Genomic DNA, 19,769 nt, shown 5'->3' on the forward strand with positions numbered 1-19,769 from the left:
TTGAAAGACATCATTGGCTAAAGTTAGGCAAGGTGCAAGCAAGTAAAGTGCAAGCTTCCAGTCTACTGAATACCTGTTATAGTCCTGGGACTTTCTTTAGCAGAGACTGCTGTTTGTGCTAACGACTACAGTGGATCATGAGCAAGGGTGTCACTGTGGAGAAGTGTCCTATAGGGACTTGGATGAGGCCACCAAACTAATTTTTGTATGCGACTTAATGCAGCATTTGAACCCCATTCTCTTTACAAGGCTATGCATTGTACTATCTGCTCCTCATATTGGGATCTGACATTTTTCTTTAAGAAAAATGATGTCAGTTATTTATATCATCCTTCAGAAAATGGAAGAAATGTTGTTTTCAATGACTCACACTGTCACCATGAAATGTATTGTCTGGAAACTGGATTGTAGACTCAGACTAGTTTGGAGTGATTAGAAAACATGCTCTTTACCAAACAATGCTCTTTATCTAGAATTTTTTTTTTCAAGTGGATACTTGGAGCCAGGTATTGATACCACACCATAGCTAGCCTCCTACTGACACCTCGGCAAGAATTTGGCTATTGCATAAGATCACAGGGCCTTACATTGCCCTATCCTGAAATGATATGCCTAGAAACTGAATACCAGTTTTATGGACCTCTAGTTCTCCCTGTATTTGGCCAGTTCACTCTTTGCACCTTTCTAGTCTCTCTCTACCCCCTTCTTAGTTTGATTTTTTTAAACCCAGTGAGCACAGAAGGAAGCCAGAGGAATACAACACCATTAGTATAGTTATTGTTATTTATTTATATAACAAAAAGTGTACTTATTTTCTAAAACAGAGAAAGTGAAGAGAAGACAAACAGCAATACAGATGAAGAAATAATGACTTATCTGGGACTGCAGTACTCTCTTTTCACCACTAATTGCAATGTTGCTAAATATAGATCAGGAGCACTCCCATTCCCACACTTTAAAATGGGTAATAGTAATCCAGTTCTGCCAGTTTTTGTCAGTGTGCCTGTACCACAAAGGAACCCTGAATTCCACAGAGGATTCCCTTTTTAGACAACACCATGCCCTCCCTTTTAAAAATATTCTGTACTATAGTGGGCAGAAGACTAGAGGAGCCTAGCTCTACAATGTGCACTGCAGCTGGTTCCTGTTCCTCCATCTCCTTGAGAAGACCTTGGGGAAACATTCTAATGGAAATGGGGTACCCATATGGGTTTACCCTTAAGTAGCTCCCTTCCACCCTCGGCCACCTCCTCTTAAGTGATGTAATGTTCATTCACACATAGTCACTTCACACAGTGTGTGGTGTTCACTTTTGTTGTTGCCCTATAGCTGTTGGCTCCAGGTTATCCTAAATATAGAACATCAGCAAAGCCAGCCCTGTTGTCCTAGGCTGCAGATTTTCACCATGCTGTAAGTTCACTCAGATTTCCCTTTCCTTCTCACCCCCCCAGCTGCTGCTACTTTCGTGGTAAATTGCATTGCTCTCTGGACAGAATGCATATTCTCTTTTCAGACTAACTTTAAAGCTTCTCCATTATTCAACCAATGCAGCGGGTAGGGAAATGCTTCTACAAAGAAAGCTTGATTTCACGCAGAGTGGCACAAACTTTCTGTTCTTGTATGCTCATTTTACTGACTGGTCTCTATCCCCATAACAGATGGGGGGATGCTCTTTTGTATGTACTTTTTGGTGGGCAAATACTATTCCTTCTCTCCTGTGGCTGTTTTTTCAAGTGACATCAGTCACATAACTAGTGTGACAGGGTCAGGCCAGATGGCTACAAGATAGTGATAGGCGGTAGATATATTAGCCTCAGATTAAGCAGGTCCCTTTTCCCTGAGTAAGATAATGGGCTGTTCCAGTGCAATCAGGATGTTGCTAGAACCAATTAAGGCAGGCTAATTAGGACACCGGGAGCCAAATAAGAAGCTACCAGAATCAATTAGGACAGGCAGGCTAATCAGGGCACCTGGTTTTAAAAAGGACCTGGGAGCTGGGACCAAGAGGTGCAATAAGCTGAGAGTGAGTAGGTATCCTGCTGGAGATTGTGAAGTACAAGCTTTCCCAGACGTCAAGAGGAAGGTCCTGTGGTGAGGATAAAGAAGGTGTTGGGAGGAGGCCATGGGGAAGTAGCCCAGGGACTTGTAACTGTCACACAGCTGTTACAAGAGACACTGTAGATAATTGCAATCCCTACTTGAGACAAGAGGAGGTGACCTGGACTGTGGGTCCCACCAGAGGGGAAGGTCCCTGGCGTGTCCCATAACCCATCAGGTGGGTCAGCAGAGACTGCGGGGCTTTTTCTCCTCCATTTTCCCCATGCTGGCCAGTGATGAGGTTAACTGAGTGAACAGCAGGTTTGAGCCACTAGCAAAAGTGGCCAAACTGAGGGCTGCCGTGAATCTCTGAGGCAAGCAAATCTGTCAATAAGTGCAGGGCACATCAAGGCAGAGGAGGAACTTGGTCACACTAGGTACTGACAATGCCATCCACAGAATAAAGACAGGCAGCAATAAATATGTGTCCCCTCTACTGTATTAGCATTCAGTTAAAAATAATTTAAAAGCTTTTAAATAAAATCTGTGTATGCCTCAACTTTATTAAAAAGCCATTGCTAGGAGTCATTCATAACCTATCCACACCCATTCTATTTGTGCTTTGCTCCACTAGTCAGAATGATGATCTAGTGATGCATGACTGTTTGGGTAATGTCCATTGCAAGGATAGCTTTAGATAAGATATAGAATAAAGAATCTGCCTCTTAAAAGACTGCTTAATTTTTTTATTTACTTCTAGTGCAGTGGAGACATAACAATACAGACTGTACCAGAGAAGAGCAAAGTGTACAGATTCCATTAGGAAAGACTCCTTAAGAAAAACTTTAATTAGGTTATTCTTAACCTTGATTAAGTCAGCTGCAGTAATCGGCATATAAGGCTGTATGAAAGTTACGGTTTTTGGTTCAAAAGTTGCATCCACAGTTTGCTACAGTTGTGATTTTGGTGCGGTCAGTTCAAGTACTATAAAAAAAATGTTTAAAAAAATAAATAAAACCCATGACAAACACAAATATGAGTGATATTGAGACCCAGTGCCTCAGGTCACTCACTCAAATTTGCAGCAACTATGAAAAGTGGCAGTGTGTGTTAAAGGCTGCAGTTTCTGCAACAAAATCATGGCCTGTGATTTTCTTACAGCCTTAAATATAACATAAAAATGCAGCAGACACTTAGACATTTTAATATTGCTAATGAAAGGCCCAATTCTACCATTTTTGCTCAGGTAAAACTGCTCATTGAACTTACAGGGCCCAAATACGGAAAAAGTACAGCCCTGGTCATTTCATTTAATAATCGCCATAGAAAATAACTGCAAAATCCATACAGTGGAGTTCTGCAGAGGGTGAAATTCACAAGGCCTATGCATCACCTACACTGGACTTGAATAGTGCATAAGCTTTGTACTGGCCATCTGCACAAGGCTGAATTTCACTCTGACAGAGAAAAAAGTTATTTTTTCCTGAAGCAGAAGCAGCAGCAGCAGAAGAGGAAGGGTTATTATTTCCTGCTTAATCTGTGTGTGATGCTCTGTACCTTGGGGGAACACCCAGCACCCCCATGTTTCATCCTTGTAAAATGATTGTGTGGTATCCAATGCCAAGTTTGTCATGTCTGGTGCCTTCAGAAGGCTCATGATGCACTAAGCATTGTTGTTATAGTGATGTTATAGTAATTGTTGTTATAGTAATGTTATAGGTTATAATTTCACGTATATAGTTATGAGGCTGAAAATGTGTCTTCATAGCTTAAAATAAGCCCAGTCAAAAACTCACCAAGAGCAGAGAGGCAGTTCACACCTCATCAGGGAATATATGAGACAAACCCAGCCCAGCCTCACAGGAACAAAGAACGCTGGCCTAGGTAGCAACCAAAGAATCTGTTGGACTCTCGAGTGAGTCACCCCTCCTCCTTTGGTCAGTTTGAGATTGCAATGAGATAATGCACACCTTACTCTGAAGGGGGAGGGCCAAAACCAAGAGGGAAGAAAGAACATGATAAAAGGGAGAGACGTTTCCCATGCTCTTCCTCTCTCTTCCACCTACATCTACAGACACCACACCAAGTGACTGATGCGCTGATTAAAGGGGAGAGCCTGTCTGAAGAGCAACCAGCCAGCCTATGATGAGAAGCATCTAAGTTTGTAAGGGCATTGAAAGTGTTAAGATCAGCTTAGAATGAGTTTTGCTTTTATTTCATTTGACCAAATCTGACTCATTATGCTTTGACCTATAATCACTTAAAATTTATCTTTGTAGTTAATAAATTTGTTTGTTTATTCTACCTGAAGCAGTGCGTTTGGTTTGAAGCGTGTCAGAGACTCACCTTGGGATAACAAGCCTGGTACATATCAATTTCTTTGTTAAACTGACAAACTCCTATAAGCTTGCAGCATCCAGCGGGCATAACTGGACACTGCAAGATGGAGGTTTCTAGGGTTGTGTCTGGGACCGGAGATATTGGATATAGTGTCATTCAGTTGCACAATCCAAGGAGCAGCTTACATGCCAGACACTGTGCGTGAACAGCCCAGGAGTGAGGGTTCTCACAGCAGAGCAGGGTAAGGCTGGCTCCCAGAGTTGAGGATTGGAGTGACCTCCAGATCACCGGTCCAGATAACACCAGAGGGGAACGTCACACTGTGCAGCTGCAGAACTACAGAAAACCTAGGATTCTAAAAAGTAGATTAGGAGAAAGAACTTCTAAACTTGGCCATGTGTTTACCCCATTGTGGGAAGAGATGTGAATCTTTCTAGGGAAACGGGCTAATTAGAAATGATCACAAACTAGAGAAATTTATATAATCAAATATTCTCATTTAATCAAAATGATGATGATTTAACTCTTCTGACTGAGCAAGAATGACTTCTCCAACCAGCTTTCTATCAAACCAAGGCTGATGATTTTAAGGTACCTGCCCTTAGTGGGTCTGCTCCCCAACTCCTCCAGCCATAGGCAGCACAAGCACTCCCCTCTAGGCCTCAATTATTCTACAGGCTAGCTATTGGCACACTCCAACTCTCAAGCCCTCCAAGTGTCCCCCTGAAATGCCCAGTCCCTGGTCCACTGGACACTCAGAATTCACAGATTCGCTGCTTCCAAAGAAGCAAGTATACTCCAGCTTACCAGTTCCACCTCAGATCACTGCTCAACTTAACATACAGCACCTACGTATATTTATAGTGAAATAAAGGATAAGTTTATTTAACAAAGCATAGAGATTCAAATACTAGCAAGTAGAAGTATTGGGGAAAAATGGTAACATAAAATAAAATCGTAACATGCTTTCTGGACCCTAGGCTTAATTAACAAGATACTTTCTCAGAGTTTTGGTCACCCCAAATCCTCAGCACTTTACAACCAGGCTGGCTAGGACCCTCCTTTCATGAGACAAGCAGGCTTGTCAGCTTGCCTTTTCAGTGAAGGACTCAGTGTGTCACTTCGCAGTCCAACATATATCAGAAAAATCCTTTGTCTTTATTCATATACAGGAGGACCCCCCACCCATCCACCCACCACTGTTTGCTTATTTTGTAGATTTTCTCTCTTGCAGATTTTTCAATCTCTTCTTTTGCCTGTGATTCAGTATTCAAATAGGCATACAGTGGGAGATATACAATACACAAATGGCTTAACAGGGAGATTGGTATCTGTCATCACCTGCCTGAAAGGAACGTTTCTGAGGTATGTCACCTCCTGGTGATCTACCTTAATTCTAAGACCTTAAGAACATAATTTTCCATATAGATACATAACTCCTTAAATATCGTCCATTCAGGTAGAGACCTCACATGCCACCTTTGGTGAAATATTATGCAGATATCCAATCCAGTGATCCCTGGAAAACCTGTACACACACACACACCCCGTGCCCTCTGTCAGTTGGCACTCGGGGTCACAACTATATACATGTACTTTTCTAAGAAAGTATCTGCATAAGGATTCCTTAAATGAGAATCATACAAATTATGTCTGTTACCCTCCTATTAATTTACTCCCTCTCTTTAACCTCATTGTATTTAGCTCAAATTCTTTATTTACATAAACTAAACACTAAAAGAAGATAAATCAAACATAGTATACAGGGTAAAATCCTGGCCTCACTGAAGTCAATGGCAAAACTCCTACTGACTTCAATAGGCCTGGATTTCAATGGGCCTGTTGTGTTTGGATTTAATAAGATATGATGTCAAATAATTAACTCCATTGAAGGCCTGTTAAAGTATGACAGTCAATCAATCCTTAATACAGCACTATACAGAAAACAGAAAGGAAACCAACATGCCAACTCTCTGTAACTGGAGACGTGATGGCAGCTTTACTTCAGTTCTCTTCTGACTAACTCCCCCAAACTGACCTATTAGATACTGTTCAGAACAAAGAAAAATCATCTCTCTTGCTTGATCTTATTTTGAATCAAAAAGCCAGTGATATTTCTAACTAATTTATCACTACTGGGACCACTTGTGACCACAGTTAGCTCTTAATGCTTAGCCATTAATCCATGCATTAATGTTTTGCTGATACATTGATTATAGAAAACATCTGCTATACCACATATTCCTTGTCCATTTTGTCAATTACTAATTTTATTAGGTAGAGCATTTATGAGCATCCCTTATCAGTTAAGTATCAGACTTGCATCTGAAGAAGTGAGGTTCTTACCCACGAAAGCTTATGCTCCCAATACTTCTGTTAGTCTCAAAGGTGCCACAGGACCCTCTGTTCCTTATCAGTTACATCACTTTGTCCACTACAATATGCATCTATAACTGCAGTCATCTCTTTAGATACAGTACTATGTGAGTTTACAGAAAATAACCTATTGGCCAGGAACTTTTTTTCATGGTATCTGGTTCACAGAATTGATAAGCTAAAACATTCGTTCAACCATCCATTATTTCATTAATTGAAAGAGATATGTGTAACCAAGTCATTATGAAAGAAATAATCTGCTAGACTAAATCCTGATAATAATCTGTCGAAAGATGCTTTAAGTTTATCTTAATAATCACAGAAAACATCTGCCCCGTATTGGTTACAATCAGTTCCTTCCTGGACATGTGGACACATTTCCCCAAGGGTCCAGAGTTAAAGGACACACAATCCATTATTTAATAATATGCTAAGATCCAGCTAAAGCTTACTGATAACACATGAGAGTCAGCTGAAGTTCAGAGTGAAAACAGAGTGTATAACTCAGAATAGGCCTGCTAGGACAAAGACATTCATTTGTCCAAAACAAAACCTCTTTCACATAAGAATTTAACCATCACTTTTGGCTAACACAGAAAAGATTTTAGGACATTTGGCCAAGAAATCATGAGTTTACTATAGAAATAATAATAAAATATTAATATTTATTAGCAACCCATAGTGTCCAAAATTAATCTCAGCTAGCTGCAGATTTGAAAATCTCTATTTGGAGCTGTATCTCCTATATGATTATCCAACCAATGCTCATTCTATAGAATACTGGTGAGATGCTACCTCCAGGAATATATTATCCAAAAGAGTTATAACCCCATCATGGCCCCTGTAACAGAATTTAACTCCTGAGTTACCACAGTCTCAGCTCTGAGATTTTAAACAATTCTTCTCTTAATACAGAAAATGGGTGCACCTGAATATTTGTTAGTTTTGACCAATTTCTTTCTTTTCTTTTTTTTTCATTCGTTCATTCGTCAGGTGGCTATTTGGATAAATATGTTCAGCATTTTCTGCTAATGAGAGTTCTCAAGGCAGTGAAGCAGCTTGTGTTTCTAAAGTTGTAATCTGGGTAATTGTTGCTGTTACTAATATTATTAAAATATTTAAAATGTGGCTATATGGTTATCAGTCTGAATATGCCATTTGAATTTTCATCAAAATGAAAACATACATTCAACTGCCAAAAATAAGAGGAAGGCATAGAAGTCAAGGAGGCCATAATCCAGATCTTCACGCTTTATGAACAACATTAAGGATGACAATGCTCAAAAACGGGAAGAAAGTTACCTTAAAATACATGTCTATAATGACTGACTCAGCCAAAATGTTTGAAAACTGTAGATTTTTGTGTTTTTAGATAACATTAATTGTAAGAGAGGCTAGGAGCCAAATTCTCCAGTGCAGTGCAGCTCCTTTGTTCCACACTGCCATTGGTGGAGTCTGGCCATAAAGCTGGCATATCCAGCCCTGGCATGATCGCTGTAGTGGCACAGAGCTGGCTGTAAAAGGAAAAGATTAGTACTGCTTAGAGTTCAGCTCTTCACCACTTTGAACACCTGGAGTACTCAAAGAGCAATGTGGCTAGTAACCAATTATGCTGAAAAACCTGATGCTTCTTTTCTACCTAGCGCAAACAGAGGCGTTTTCATTATGCATCCGAAGAAGAGGGCTGTAGTCCACGAAAGCTTATGCTCTAATAAATTTGTTAGTCTCTAAGGTGCCACAAGTACTCCTGTTCTTTTTGCGGATACAGACTAACACGGCTGCTACTCTGAAACCTTTCATTGTCACTGCCACACAGGATTTTCATGGCAACCTGTGTTCTGTGCCAACATATCATATGAATAGATAGTTGGTTCCCTAATAAAATATATTTTGAGTTTTTTTTTTTTTTTCATTTTCAGAATTTCAGTGTCCCTGATCCTGAGGTTTTTCTGTTAGCATTACTTATTGAGAAAGATACTAAATATCCAAGCCCTTACAACCAAACTGCAGTTCAGTACAATAGTCCTAGTGAGAATTAGTCTTCTGCTATATTTAGGCTTGGAAGGAGTTGATTTTTATCAGTAAATGTCTGTAACCGTTGATTTCACCATACACGCAAACTGATGGAAAAATATTTGTCTAGATAATAGTAATTTACAGAGAGGCAAAGAAAGAAAAATGCTACTGAAGAACTCAGATATTTACTTTGTATGTGTTGATATGAGATTGACAGATTGTGTTTTTAACGGTTATAAAGCTTTAACTTTTGAATCTTAATGTCTATTTCATTAAATAATTATTGTCTATCACCCCCATAATTTCCCAGAACTATGAAAATTTAAGTAGATAAAAACTGGAAAAAATGCTTTAAAATAAACTTTGATATTAGCCATCAAAAGTATAAAAAAATAAAAATCCAATTCTACAAAGCCTAACTATATTTATTTACTTTCCTAGTAACCTCAAAGTGATAGAACTGCTGATAATGCCATGTTGATTCTTATGAAAGTATCTAGCCATATCCTGACTAGGGTTTTAGCGTCACTGGAAAGGGACACTAAACCTGTACTTTGTTGCAAATACACAGGGCCTGTTGGGAGAAAAATACGGGACCATCCGAATACCTGGAGAAGTTGAATCATCAGAATTTGAAATGATCCTAGATGCTGCTGTGGAGGCAAAGCTAGAGACAAGGATTTTGGAAGAGTGGTACTGTAGAGATGAAAATGCAGTGCCACCAGCATATTACCTCCGACCAAAATCTGAAATGCTGAAGAACAATCATAATACGGTAAATTATCTTCATGTCCTTAATAAAAAAACCTACATAGATTGGTCATAGTGCATGGAATTCACCATCATCGTTTGAAAACAATCTATGGGTCATAATGGTTTGGACCTCCACAGTCTATGAACTCTTTCACGCTGCAGAGGTTGGCTCTGTGATGGTCCAGTCTGGTGGGTCGTGAAGGAGGAAGTGTGGGACACCATAGGGAGTGATGGGCCAAGGCTACTGGGTCTAAGAAGGGTCCACTGGTCACAATTGTTGTCTTTATAGGTCAATGATAGTGGGCTGCAAGCACATTACAGCTCATGAGCCTTCTGCAGCAATTGAGGAATAGCTGCAAAGGTGCCTCTATCCATCCCTCTTGTTGGAGTGGGGAAGATTCTCTCTCGCTCTCTCAGGTTAAAAGCCCATGAATAGGACTTACATGGCAAATGTGAATTTCTCCCCCTGACCCCAAGTCAGCAAAACACTTAAGCACATGCTTAAAGCTAAGCAAATGATTAAAATTAAGCATACACCCAAGGACTACCCTGAATTGGGGTTCATATTAAAAAAAGTTTCTTGGTAAAATATTTTTGAACAGTCCCACTTATTCTCATCTCCCATATGTGCACATAACTTTGTCTGACCATAGCTATGTATGGTACAGGGCCCAATTCTACCCTCACAGCAAGAGCTGTTTTATATCCAAGGACAGAATTTGGCCCTCCAAGAGGAGAATAAACCCTTTAATGTAGAGCTATATCCCATATCAAAATGTCACTTTATTTTAGTGCCTACTGACTGTAATTATACTACAAAAGGAAATTAAACCACTCTATAGCATGCATTTACCATGTTACAAAATGTAATAACCTCCTCCGTTGCATAAAAAAATGTTTGAGCAGTAAGGACTTAAAAGAGTTCAAGAAAGTGTAGTGCAGCAGAGTCTGAAATATTTATCACTGGGGGAAAACAACAACTTACATAACGTCCCCCCCACAGCCCAAAATAGCCCTTTAAATACATCTTGAAGGGTTTTTTGTATTTTTGTTTATTAACATTTTATAGATTTCCCCAAGCTACCGTCCCACAAGGGTAAGCAGAAAAGGTTCATATAGCAACACTAGTGCAGTCTTACACCCGGTAAACAAAACAGAAGTAACAGACAGAATATAAAATGATCTGCAACTCTGAATTTTCTGTGGGAAGGGCTTTGAGAGAGATTATGATTCCCTGGGGCAGCACAATGAGGCACTGCCCCTTTACTCTGGACTAGATTGCAAATTGACAATCTAGCACTAAATCAGAAATAATAATAAATTACTTTGTACTTAAACAGGGCTAGCCTGTAATCTTAAAGTCTGATGTGAGAAAGGGGGCCGTGCTTAGCTGTGCTGCCCCAGGAACAGAACAGGGACAAAACTCTGACTCAGAGAGCTACAATTTGGTCCCTGCCTCCTCCACCTGGGGAAGTAAGATGTGCCAGCTCCTTCCTGGTACAGTTTACTCCCCCCTCTGCACCAGCTCAGCTGTGCTAGCTGGCATGCAGGGCTTAGAAGGAAAGCCAAAGCTCCACCCACTTCCTGCTTAACTGCCACTGGGCTGCTCTCTCGCTTGGTTACAATCTGGCCCACAGGAACTTTCCTCCAGACGTTTCAATTTACTTTACAAAGATGAATGAATTTAGCCTAACGCCACCCCTTTGAGGCAAGTCAGATTATGATCACCATTCTGCAAAGGAAGACCTGAAGTACCATCAAATAAAATCCAATATTTTCAAAAGTGACACCTAATTTGGGGTGCTTAATTTGAAATTCCTTATGCCTAATTTTCAGCTTTGAAATCCCAGGATGAAAGTTAATCTAAAAATTTTATAATTATTCCCTAATAGTAGTACTCCGCGTCTGACCCAAAACCCCACGTTCTCTTCATATTTTACCAGTTAGTCTCATTTACTTCTGAATAATGTTGTTTACATTTTAGTTTTGTCCACTACGTCAGGAAGTCTTATGTTTTATAGTCAGAACAGAGCAATTTATGTAAAATTATGATTTGTCCAATATAAAAGGTTAAAAGTGAATATATTGGAGTTTTTTTTAATGTATGCATTATTTTATTTACTGTATTCTCCTTTCTTGTATATATCATTACCTTAAATATTAATCCTTTGCTTTCTGAAGTTGTAGAAACTGATGTTACAGCTACTGTTTAACTATGAATATTTTTTAAAGATGGAATCATCTTCAAATTCTATGAATGAGAACAAATGGAAGGACATATCAGAAGAGATTAAGAAGATTTTTAAGACTGCTGTGAAGCTGCTGCATGAGAAAGGAAAAATGAAACACAGCCAAGCAAAGAGATATCTTTCCTCTGGTAAAGTTCAGAATACATACACAAACTATTCTAGATCTATGCACCCATTCATAATCTAGCCTAGCAATATTTCCACAATTACCAAAGTATTTTTGATTGTCATTTCTCACACATAAATTTAAAGGAGAAAAGTAAATTTATAAATGCTTAAGCCTGAGCCCTGCATTATAGCTAGTACTAAATAAAACCGCACCTGATAAATTTTGCATACAGTATTTTTGTTTACTTGTTCATCTAGAGGGAACAGAGATTTTTTTCCTGTTTGTTTTGAAGGAAGTTAACAGTTTTCCTATATTCTTTTTTTCTCGCTGCAGCTGTTGAAGATGAGCTTGATTTTGCCTTGGGAAAACAAACACCAGCTTTCCTGAAGAAGTGTGTCTGTTACATTCGAAAAATTGCCAACATTGAACGTTTTGTTAAAATTCCAGAGATGGGAAAATACATGGATGTAATTCATATAGGTGGAAAGGTTCTGCGGGATCCAGAAGCTCATGAGAAACTCATCAAACTCCGGGATGAATTTATTCCTACTATCGTTGCAGCATCTAATCTGAGAGTGTACACTTCTGTTACTCATTGTGACATGAAACTTGGTTATTCACAAGAAGTGGAGAACCACTACATTGAAGGACTTGGTAAACAGTTCTACGAAGACATGATTGATATAATTCAGGCAACAGTACAACAGAATTTTGACACCGAGACAGACTTGCTTTATGATGAAGTCCTTCAACACTCTTCATTATGTAAAACGTACTCCTCTTTCTATGAGTACAGGTGTGAGGCGCTAAACATAGTTCATAAATACATTCTGCACAGCAAAACAGGACATATTAACCCTCTTATCATATATGGAGGACCATGCACTGGAAAAACCCTTTTATTAGCTGAAGTGGCAAAGAAGGTAAAAAATAAAAACCAATATATTTTATAATATGCTAATCTTAATAGCAGAAGTAAATGTAGACCAAATTAATTCCCATTTTCCTTATTGTGGTATCAATAGATCTAAGATTAGTCTTTGATACAGACAATAAATCCAGTCTTCTGCACATTACTGGATATTTATTCAGGAAAGAGGCAGTGTACATCCTAGTAGCCACATCTCCATATCATATTTCCAGCCAAAACATAATTGTTAGTAGAGCTTTTTAAGGAAATGCGAATATTTCATCTGATTCCTAGACCACTGGTAAGAATGAATTTATTTGAGAAATAAACAACTTTACAAATACACCATCGTAACATCATTAGTCCCTCCCTTTTTGTTTCCTGGCGTCATAAGGATGTGACACCATTTAATGCTCATATGGTATCCATCTTACAAGTAAAACACGTTTCCAAGACATGCTAATTTGTTTCATATCCTCTTGAAGAATTGCTCCAGAAGTTCCATGATTTGTGTTTATTTCAAAATTTCAGAAGTCATTTAGTTCACCTATGCCTTTCCAATCATTAACTAGATTATCATGGTGAAGTGCGAGGAGCACATTTCATACTTCTGTGAACTTGTCTCCACTGAAAATCGCAGCTCCACTTCTGTATTACTAAGTGGTCTGGCAGTATTGCTTGAGTTAAAGATGACATATAATCTAATATTTCATTTGTGACATATAATATTAACACATTCTATAACCCCGCTATTAAGAACATTTCCACTCAGACAGGAACACTTCAAAAATAAACTTATGTTTTCAAACAAATTAATACTGTTTATAAAACCATAAGTAAAACAATTATGTGCTCGGTTATTGTGCTTCATTTGGCTCTGTTAATTTAGACATTAACTAAATTATGCTTCTACATTATAGGCTTATACTTGGCTGCAGGAAGAGATGGGACCAGAATCTGACCCTGTGGTAGTTATAAGATTTTTGGGATCCACAGAAATGAGTACAGATCTTAAGAATCTGCTTCAAAGTATTTGTGAACAATTAGCAATTAATTACCGTTGCCTAGTACAGAGTTACCCTAAAAAGATTCATGATCTTCGGGACTTGTTTATAAATCTGTTGAATGAGTCTTCATTTCACAGACCACTGGTTATAATATTTGATGCCCTAGAGCAGCTTTCAGATAACGATGATGCTAGGAAACTATGGTGGCTCCCCATTCACCTTCCCCGTTCAGTACGGATAATCATGTCAACACTGCCGAACAAACATGGTATCCTGCAAAAACTGAGGTGCCTTATTCATGAAGAGGACAACTACATTGAGTTGATTTCAAGAGACAGAAAGATGTGCAGCCAAGTACTGAAACATCAGCTGCTGCGTGTTAAAAGAAAAGTAACATCAGGGCAACAAATTTATGTCAATGAAGCTTTTTCAAAGTGCACACTGCCTATGTTTGTAAACTTAACCTTCAGAGAAGTTAGGAACTGGAGATCTCACAAAGATGTTGATGAGTCCTCCCTTAGTGTCACTGTTCATGAAAGCATAGAGCAGTTATTTTGGTCATTAGAAAACAAGTGTGGGCTGAAGCTGTTGTCGAGAGCACTGGGCTACATCACAATGTCCAAATCTGGCCTGAGTGAAATGGAATTGGAAGATATTTTAGCTCTTGACAACAGTGTTATGTATGAGCTAAATGAGAGTATCAGGCAATGTAATCCATTGAGGGTACCGTATATATACATTGCAAGGCTTAAGGAGGGCTTAAAGGGATACTTGATAGAGCGGCAAGTGAAAAATATAACACTTCTTGTGTGGGCAAATAGGCACCTGCAGCTTATTGCCCAGAAACTGTATCTCCACAGTGAGGAAGATGTACATGAAATGCATACGATCATGGCAGAGTATTTCCTTGGCGTTTGGTCGGGTGGAAGAAGGAAATCTTTTTATAGCGAAGATCAATATTTGAATGGGTGCCTTGACAATAACAGTAGAAGTGTGAATGATGAGGAGAAGCACTGTATGGATCTCACCTCTTTTGACAGGCAAGCACCTGATCAGCCGTGGGTCTTCCAATGTAATCCATTAGAGCCTGACATCTTTTTTGTCAATCACAGAAAAATGACAGAACTTTTGCATCACTTGACAAGATGTGGAAGATCAGATGATCTGCTGTATGGTGTTATTATGAACTTCAGCTGGCTGTACACAATGATTAAAATAGGACAGTTTGACAAAGCACTTTCTGACATAGAATTGGCTTATAACTATTCACAAGAAAAGGAGCTGAAATTTCTGGCAAGTACCCTTCGCAGTATAACATTCAAAGTAACAAAATATCCAGGTTCACTCTCAGCTGAATTGCAACAGAGGCTCCTTCCAGTTGTCAGCTCATTGCCTAAATTGAGACACCTTCTTTTAGAATGTGACAGAGATGGACCCAAATACTGCTCTATCGTTCCCTTGCACTCCTCCATGGATGTGACTTACAGCCCCGAGCGACTACCCTTGTCATCCAGTTGCATGCATGTCACTGAGATCCTGCCTACTTTTAATCCAAATACAGTCATTGCTGCTTTGGAAAATGGCTCCATCAGTACTTGGGATGCAGAGACTCGCCAGCTATTAAGGCAAATTACAACAGCTCAATCTGTTATCTTAGGGATCAAACTTACGAGTGATGAAAAATATCTTGTAGTGGCTACAACGAAGAACACGCTTTTGATTTACGATAACCAAAATTCCTGTCTTTTGTCTGAAGTAGAAATTAAGGGATCAAAACATTGTGGAATTGGGGGAGGCTCAAATTTTATTAATGGATTTACACTGTCCGTTAATCATGCACTTGCTTGGCTGGAAGCCAGCAAAGATGTTACTGTAATCGATCTACTTTATGGGTGGCCTCTTTATCACTTCCACTGCTGGTATGAAGTGACTTGTGTACAGTGTTCTCCAGATGGAGTCTATGCATTCTGCGGACAGTACCTTAACACCACCACTATATTTCATTTAGGAAGTGGAGAGAAACTGTCCACCGTGACCTCCGAATTTTCAGGTGGATTTGTGAAATTTCTTCTTGTACTGGACACTGCTCAAGAAATGGTGATGGTGGACAATGAGGGTGGCCTTTCAGTTTGGAATACTGAGGAAATCACAAATCCCCAACTGACAGATGACTTCGATTGCAGGAAAGAAGACAGCGAAGTTGTCAGCATTGAACTTTCTGAAGACCAAAGTGCAATTTTAATTTGTAAGGCACTCAGTATAGAACTTCTCGACACTGGCATGTGGAAAGTGGCTGAAAAGTTCAGAGCAAAACACAATGAGCGTTTTATATCTGCTGTGTTATCCAAAAACGGTGACTGTATAATTGCTTCTATGGAAAATACCTCAGCCATTTTTGTTTGGAGGAGAGATACAGGACAGTGTATGGCAAGCTTACAGGAAATCTCAGGAACCATAGTCAGACTAATTAAATCCAATCACCATAACATGCTGCTAACTTTATCCACCAGTGGTGTCCTTTCTATCTGGGATATAGATATCATAACTGCTATGTCCAACATTGACAAATCTGGCAAACCCATCCAAAGACTGGTGTTGCCAACCAGAGGTGAATTAATTTATACACTGGATGGATCAGAATCTGTACATAAGTGGAACTTCAGCACTGGATTCATTGAAGCTGTGTTCAAGCATGAAGGTATTGTTGAAAACTGTGTGCTGACCTCTTCTGGAGAAATAATGATTACATCAGATGACAAATGTAGCCAATATGTATGGCACACCATTACTGGCGAAAATATCTTCCGCATTAATGGACAAAGGATATCTCAGCTGATGATTACACACAACGATCAGTTTGTTGTCTCACTCTGTGAACAAAATGCCTCTAGAGTTTGGCGACTGGCCACGGGACACAGAGTTTGCAATATTTTAGTTGCCTTACAGAATGCATTTATAACCACTGCTAATACATTTGTAGTGGGAATGACAAAGAATAAAGTGTTGGCAGTAAGTCTCTGGACAGGAAGTATAACCAAGAAATTTTGCTGCGATGATGGTGCAACCATTGTTAATATTAAACTGATCCCAGACTGCCCAGATATTGTAGTGTTTATAACATCCACTGAAACAGTGAACATCTGGAGTCTTACAGAGGAAGTAATCTGCAGGCGTGTACAACTGCCTAATAACTTCTTAAAAGATTTAGAAGACTTTGAAATATCCCCCAATGGGAAGCTAGGAATTCTATCCCGTGGCGATGAGAACATCAATGTGCTTGATTTACACAGCGGCAAACTTCGTGTGGTTCATGCCCCTGGCATTATCTGGCGACAGAGGTTGTCCCGTGATGGCCGCTATCTTGTGTACATCTGTTTTCGTAATGAAGAGGACGATGACAATGGTGCCATCTCTAGTTTAATTGTAATGAGACTGGCTGACGGTAAAAACATTGGTGCTTGTTCCCTTTACAAAACTCCAACCTTTCTTTCTCTCTCACAGAGGCATTTGAATATTATTGTTGGCTTTGATGATGGAAGTATAGGTACTTACACTGTAGTGGATCGGGTAGATGCAGCACTGAAAATTAAAATTGCTACTTCAAATAGCCGTCAAATTTTCAGTAATGCAACACAAGTGATTAGGCCAAAGTGTCACAATTATAGCTTCAAGGTGAATGCAGACTGCATTTGGAGAGAGTCTACCGAGGTGTTTGCAAGAGATAGCCCCATCACGGTGACAGACCCTGAGACAAGTGAAACAACAACACCCAAAAAACACAACTACTGTTATGACAAAGTGTGCGCAGCCATAGATTGCAGAGGACACAGTTTTGCTGCTGATAACTGATTATAAACATGGACTAGTTTTCCTGAATACATAATACATGTGCATAGGCTAGTCTTCTGATTCAAAAGTAAGTACCAGTGCATTTCTTGAAAGACAAAGAACAGCAGAGGGTAGGAATGCTGTTTTTCTCAACAAATATTCTTACATTTATGTGAACAAAAATAAGCAAAAAAATCAACCAAATGTGAAACAAACATTTATCCAATGGGCTGCAGGGTTTTTTAAATTTTGGAATACAAGGTTTAGTCCAAGGTTAGATCCAGGGCCTTGACTGACAATTTCTAGCAATACTATTACAATTGTTATACCATTACAGGAATTAGAAAAATCTTATTTGGGGGTTGACAAAGTTTTAGCTAGAGACAAAACTCCATTTATTGTTGGAGAGGAGGCAAGATACTCTTTTATAATCCAGATAGCCTCGTTGTGGACAAAGCTAGGTCAACTGTTACCCTAAGTTTATACCCACTTGCAAAAATGTGTTTTTCTGCTTGATGGTGCAATGACAAGATGTCACCTGCCAACCTGGAACACTTGATGCATTCCATCATTTAAAGAAATAGCTACTTTTTAAAAAAAAAATGGGATTAACATTTGGGTTGAAAGGGGTAGAAGCCAATCAACATCAAACACATCTATGTGTGAGGTAATAAATCAGTCTTCATCTAAATGAAAGTACTGAAAGTTACAAACATTGCATGCAAGGATTTTTCTATAGTCTGATAAAAAAGAAAAACTAGTTATTACCTAGGTCATAAAAGAAGTTTAACACTGAAATTGTATTGTTTTTCTGTCTCTTTCACAGTGCATATTAGTACTGGATAAAACAAATACTTTTTCAAAGAGAAAGGGCATTAACAGATAAACAGTCAAACACCTGTTCACTTCTCTCTTTATGTTAAAAGGTTACTTATTCTCTCTGTTGTATAAGTTTGGAATATCTCTTAAATCCCTACAGTGATCTTAATAGAAAGCTTTCAGACATGCCATGTATTATTCTTGATAAAGTTTGCCTTATTACTACCATTCCTGTTCTTTCCTGTGTTCAACACAGATCAGATGACCAAATACTCTGGGACTAACAGAATATGCCTGTATATGTGCTGAAATATTCCATAAAATCTAAAGGCTGTCCAAAGGTTCTTTACTGTTCCAATTTGTAATAAATTTCTTACTTTTACATACTGTATGTATGCTCCTTTATGTTTCACTTCCTGCTTTAAGACTGTTCTGAGCCTTTTATACAGTTTTATCAGTTTCAAGGCAGAAATTGTGAAATATCATCAACTATTTTTTAAAAAACAGTTTCACCTAACTAAAAGAAGTGGCTATCTGTATCTAAAGGGTGAAAAGGTCCCCCAACCCCACCCTTTACTTATCTTAAACATGGCATGTCCTTGGCAAAGTTTTCAAAGAATTTAAACAAACCACATTTTTTCTTTTTGGGAAGTTGGAACTCCATGCCACTGCATTTCCAAGAAACGAATGCCAACCTAAGGGTTAACATAGTGTGTGAATGTTCTATGTAAAAGCCAATATAGTATATCAAGTGACTTGAATGACTTTTCCTAACTTGTTTGCAACTAATAGATCATATTGAATGTTTTTATGTAAACTTTGTATTGTTGGGAAGAATTACCCAATCAGAGATTTATATTTTCATAAATGTTAAATTTAGTTAAATTTTGTTACAGAGTTGTTAAATTAGAAATCTATTGCAGTCTTCAAACAATATACAGTCTTGTGTAATCATTGTTTGTATGAATAAACTAAGTAAATAGACTACTATGTGTGTGGTTTTAATTAGTAAAGAAATTTCTGAACGGGGAATAAATTTTTAGGGCCAGGTCCTCAGCTGGTATAAATCAACAAAGCTCCAATAGAAGCTAAGCATTATTTTGAGGCCACAAGATATAAGTGATGCACAGGTTTTACACTGGCCCTCTGCATAGGGATGAATTTCATTCTGACAAATGGCAAGGACCTGAGAGGTGCTAAGTGCTTGCAGCTCCCATTGATTTCACGGAGCCCAGTACAGTACTCCTTGCACAAAAGCATTTCCATTGACTTTTATGGGAGATTCTCCTGCACAAGGAGTACTGAATGGGCCCATACTCAAACTA

At 38.8% G+C, this 19,769-nt stretch overlaps 1 protein-coding gene across 1 annotated transcript in view; it reads left to right on the forward strand.

Annotated features, from left to right (window-relative positions):
• NWD2 (NACHT and WD repeat domain containing 2) overlaps positions 1-19,428 on the forward strand; it is a 140,022-nt gene extending 120,594 nt beyond the window's left edge. The window contains exons 4-7 of the mRNA XM_054030809.1: positions 9,341-9,544; positions 11,755-11,899; positions 12,214-12,803; positions 13,711-19,428. Coding sequence (XP_053886784.1) covers positions 9,341-9,544; positions 11,755-11,899; positions 12,214-12,803; positions 13,711-17,646 — 4,875 coding nt within the window. The 3' untranslated portion in view covers positions 17,647-19,428. The remainder of the gene's footprint in view (positions 1-9,340; positions 9,545-11,754; positions 11,900-12,213; positions 12,804-13,710) is intronic.
• The last annotated feature ends 341 nt before the right edge of the window (positions 19,429-19,769 follow it).

Source organism: Malaclemys terrapin, chromosome 5 (assembly GCF_027887155.1).
Source record: "Malaclemys terrapin pileata isolate rMalTer1 chromosome 5, rMalTer1.hap1, whole genome shotgun sequence".
In the NCBI taxonomy this organism is placed as follows: domain Eukaryota; kingdom Metazoa; phylum Chordata; order Testudines; family Emydidae; genus Malaclemys; species Malaclemys terrapin.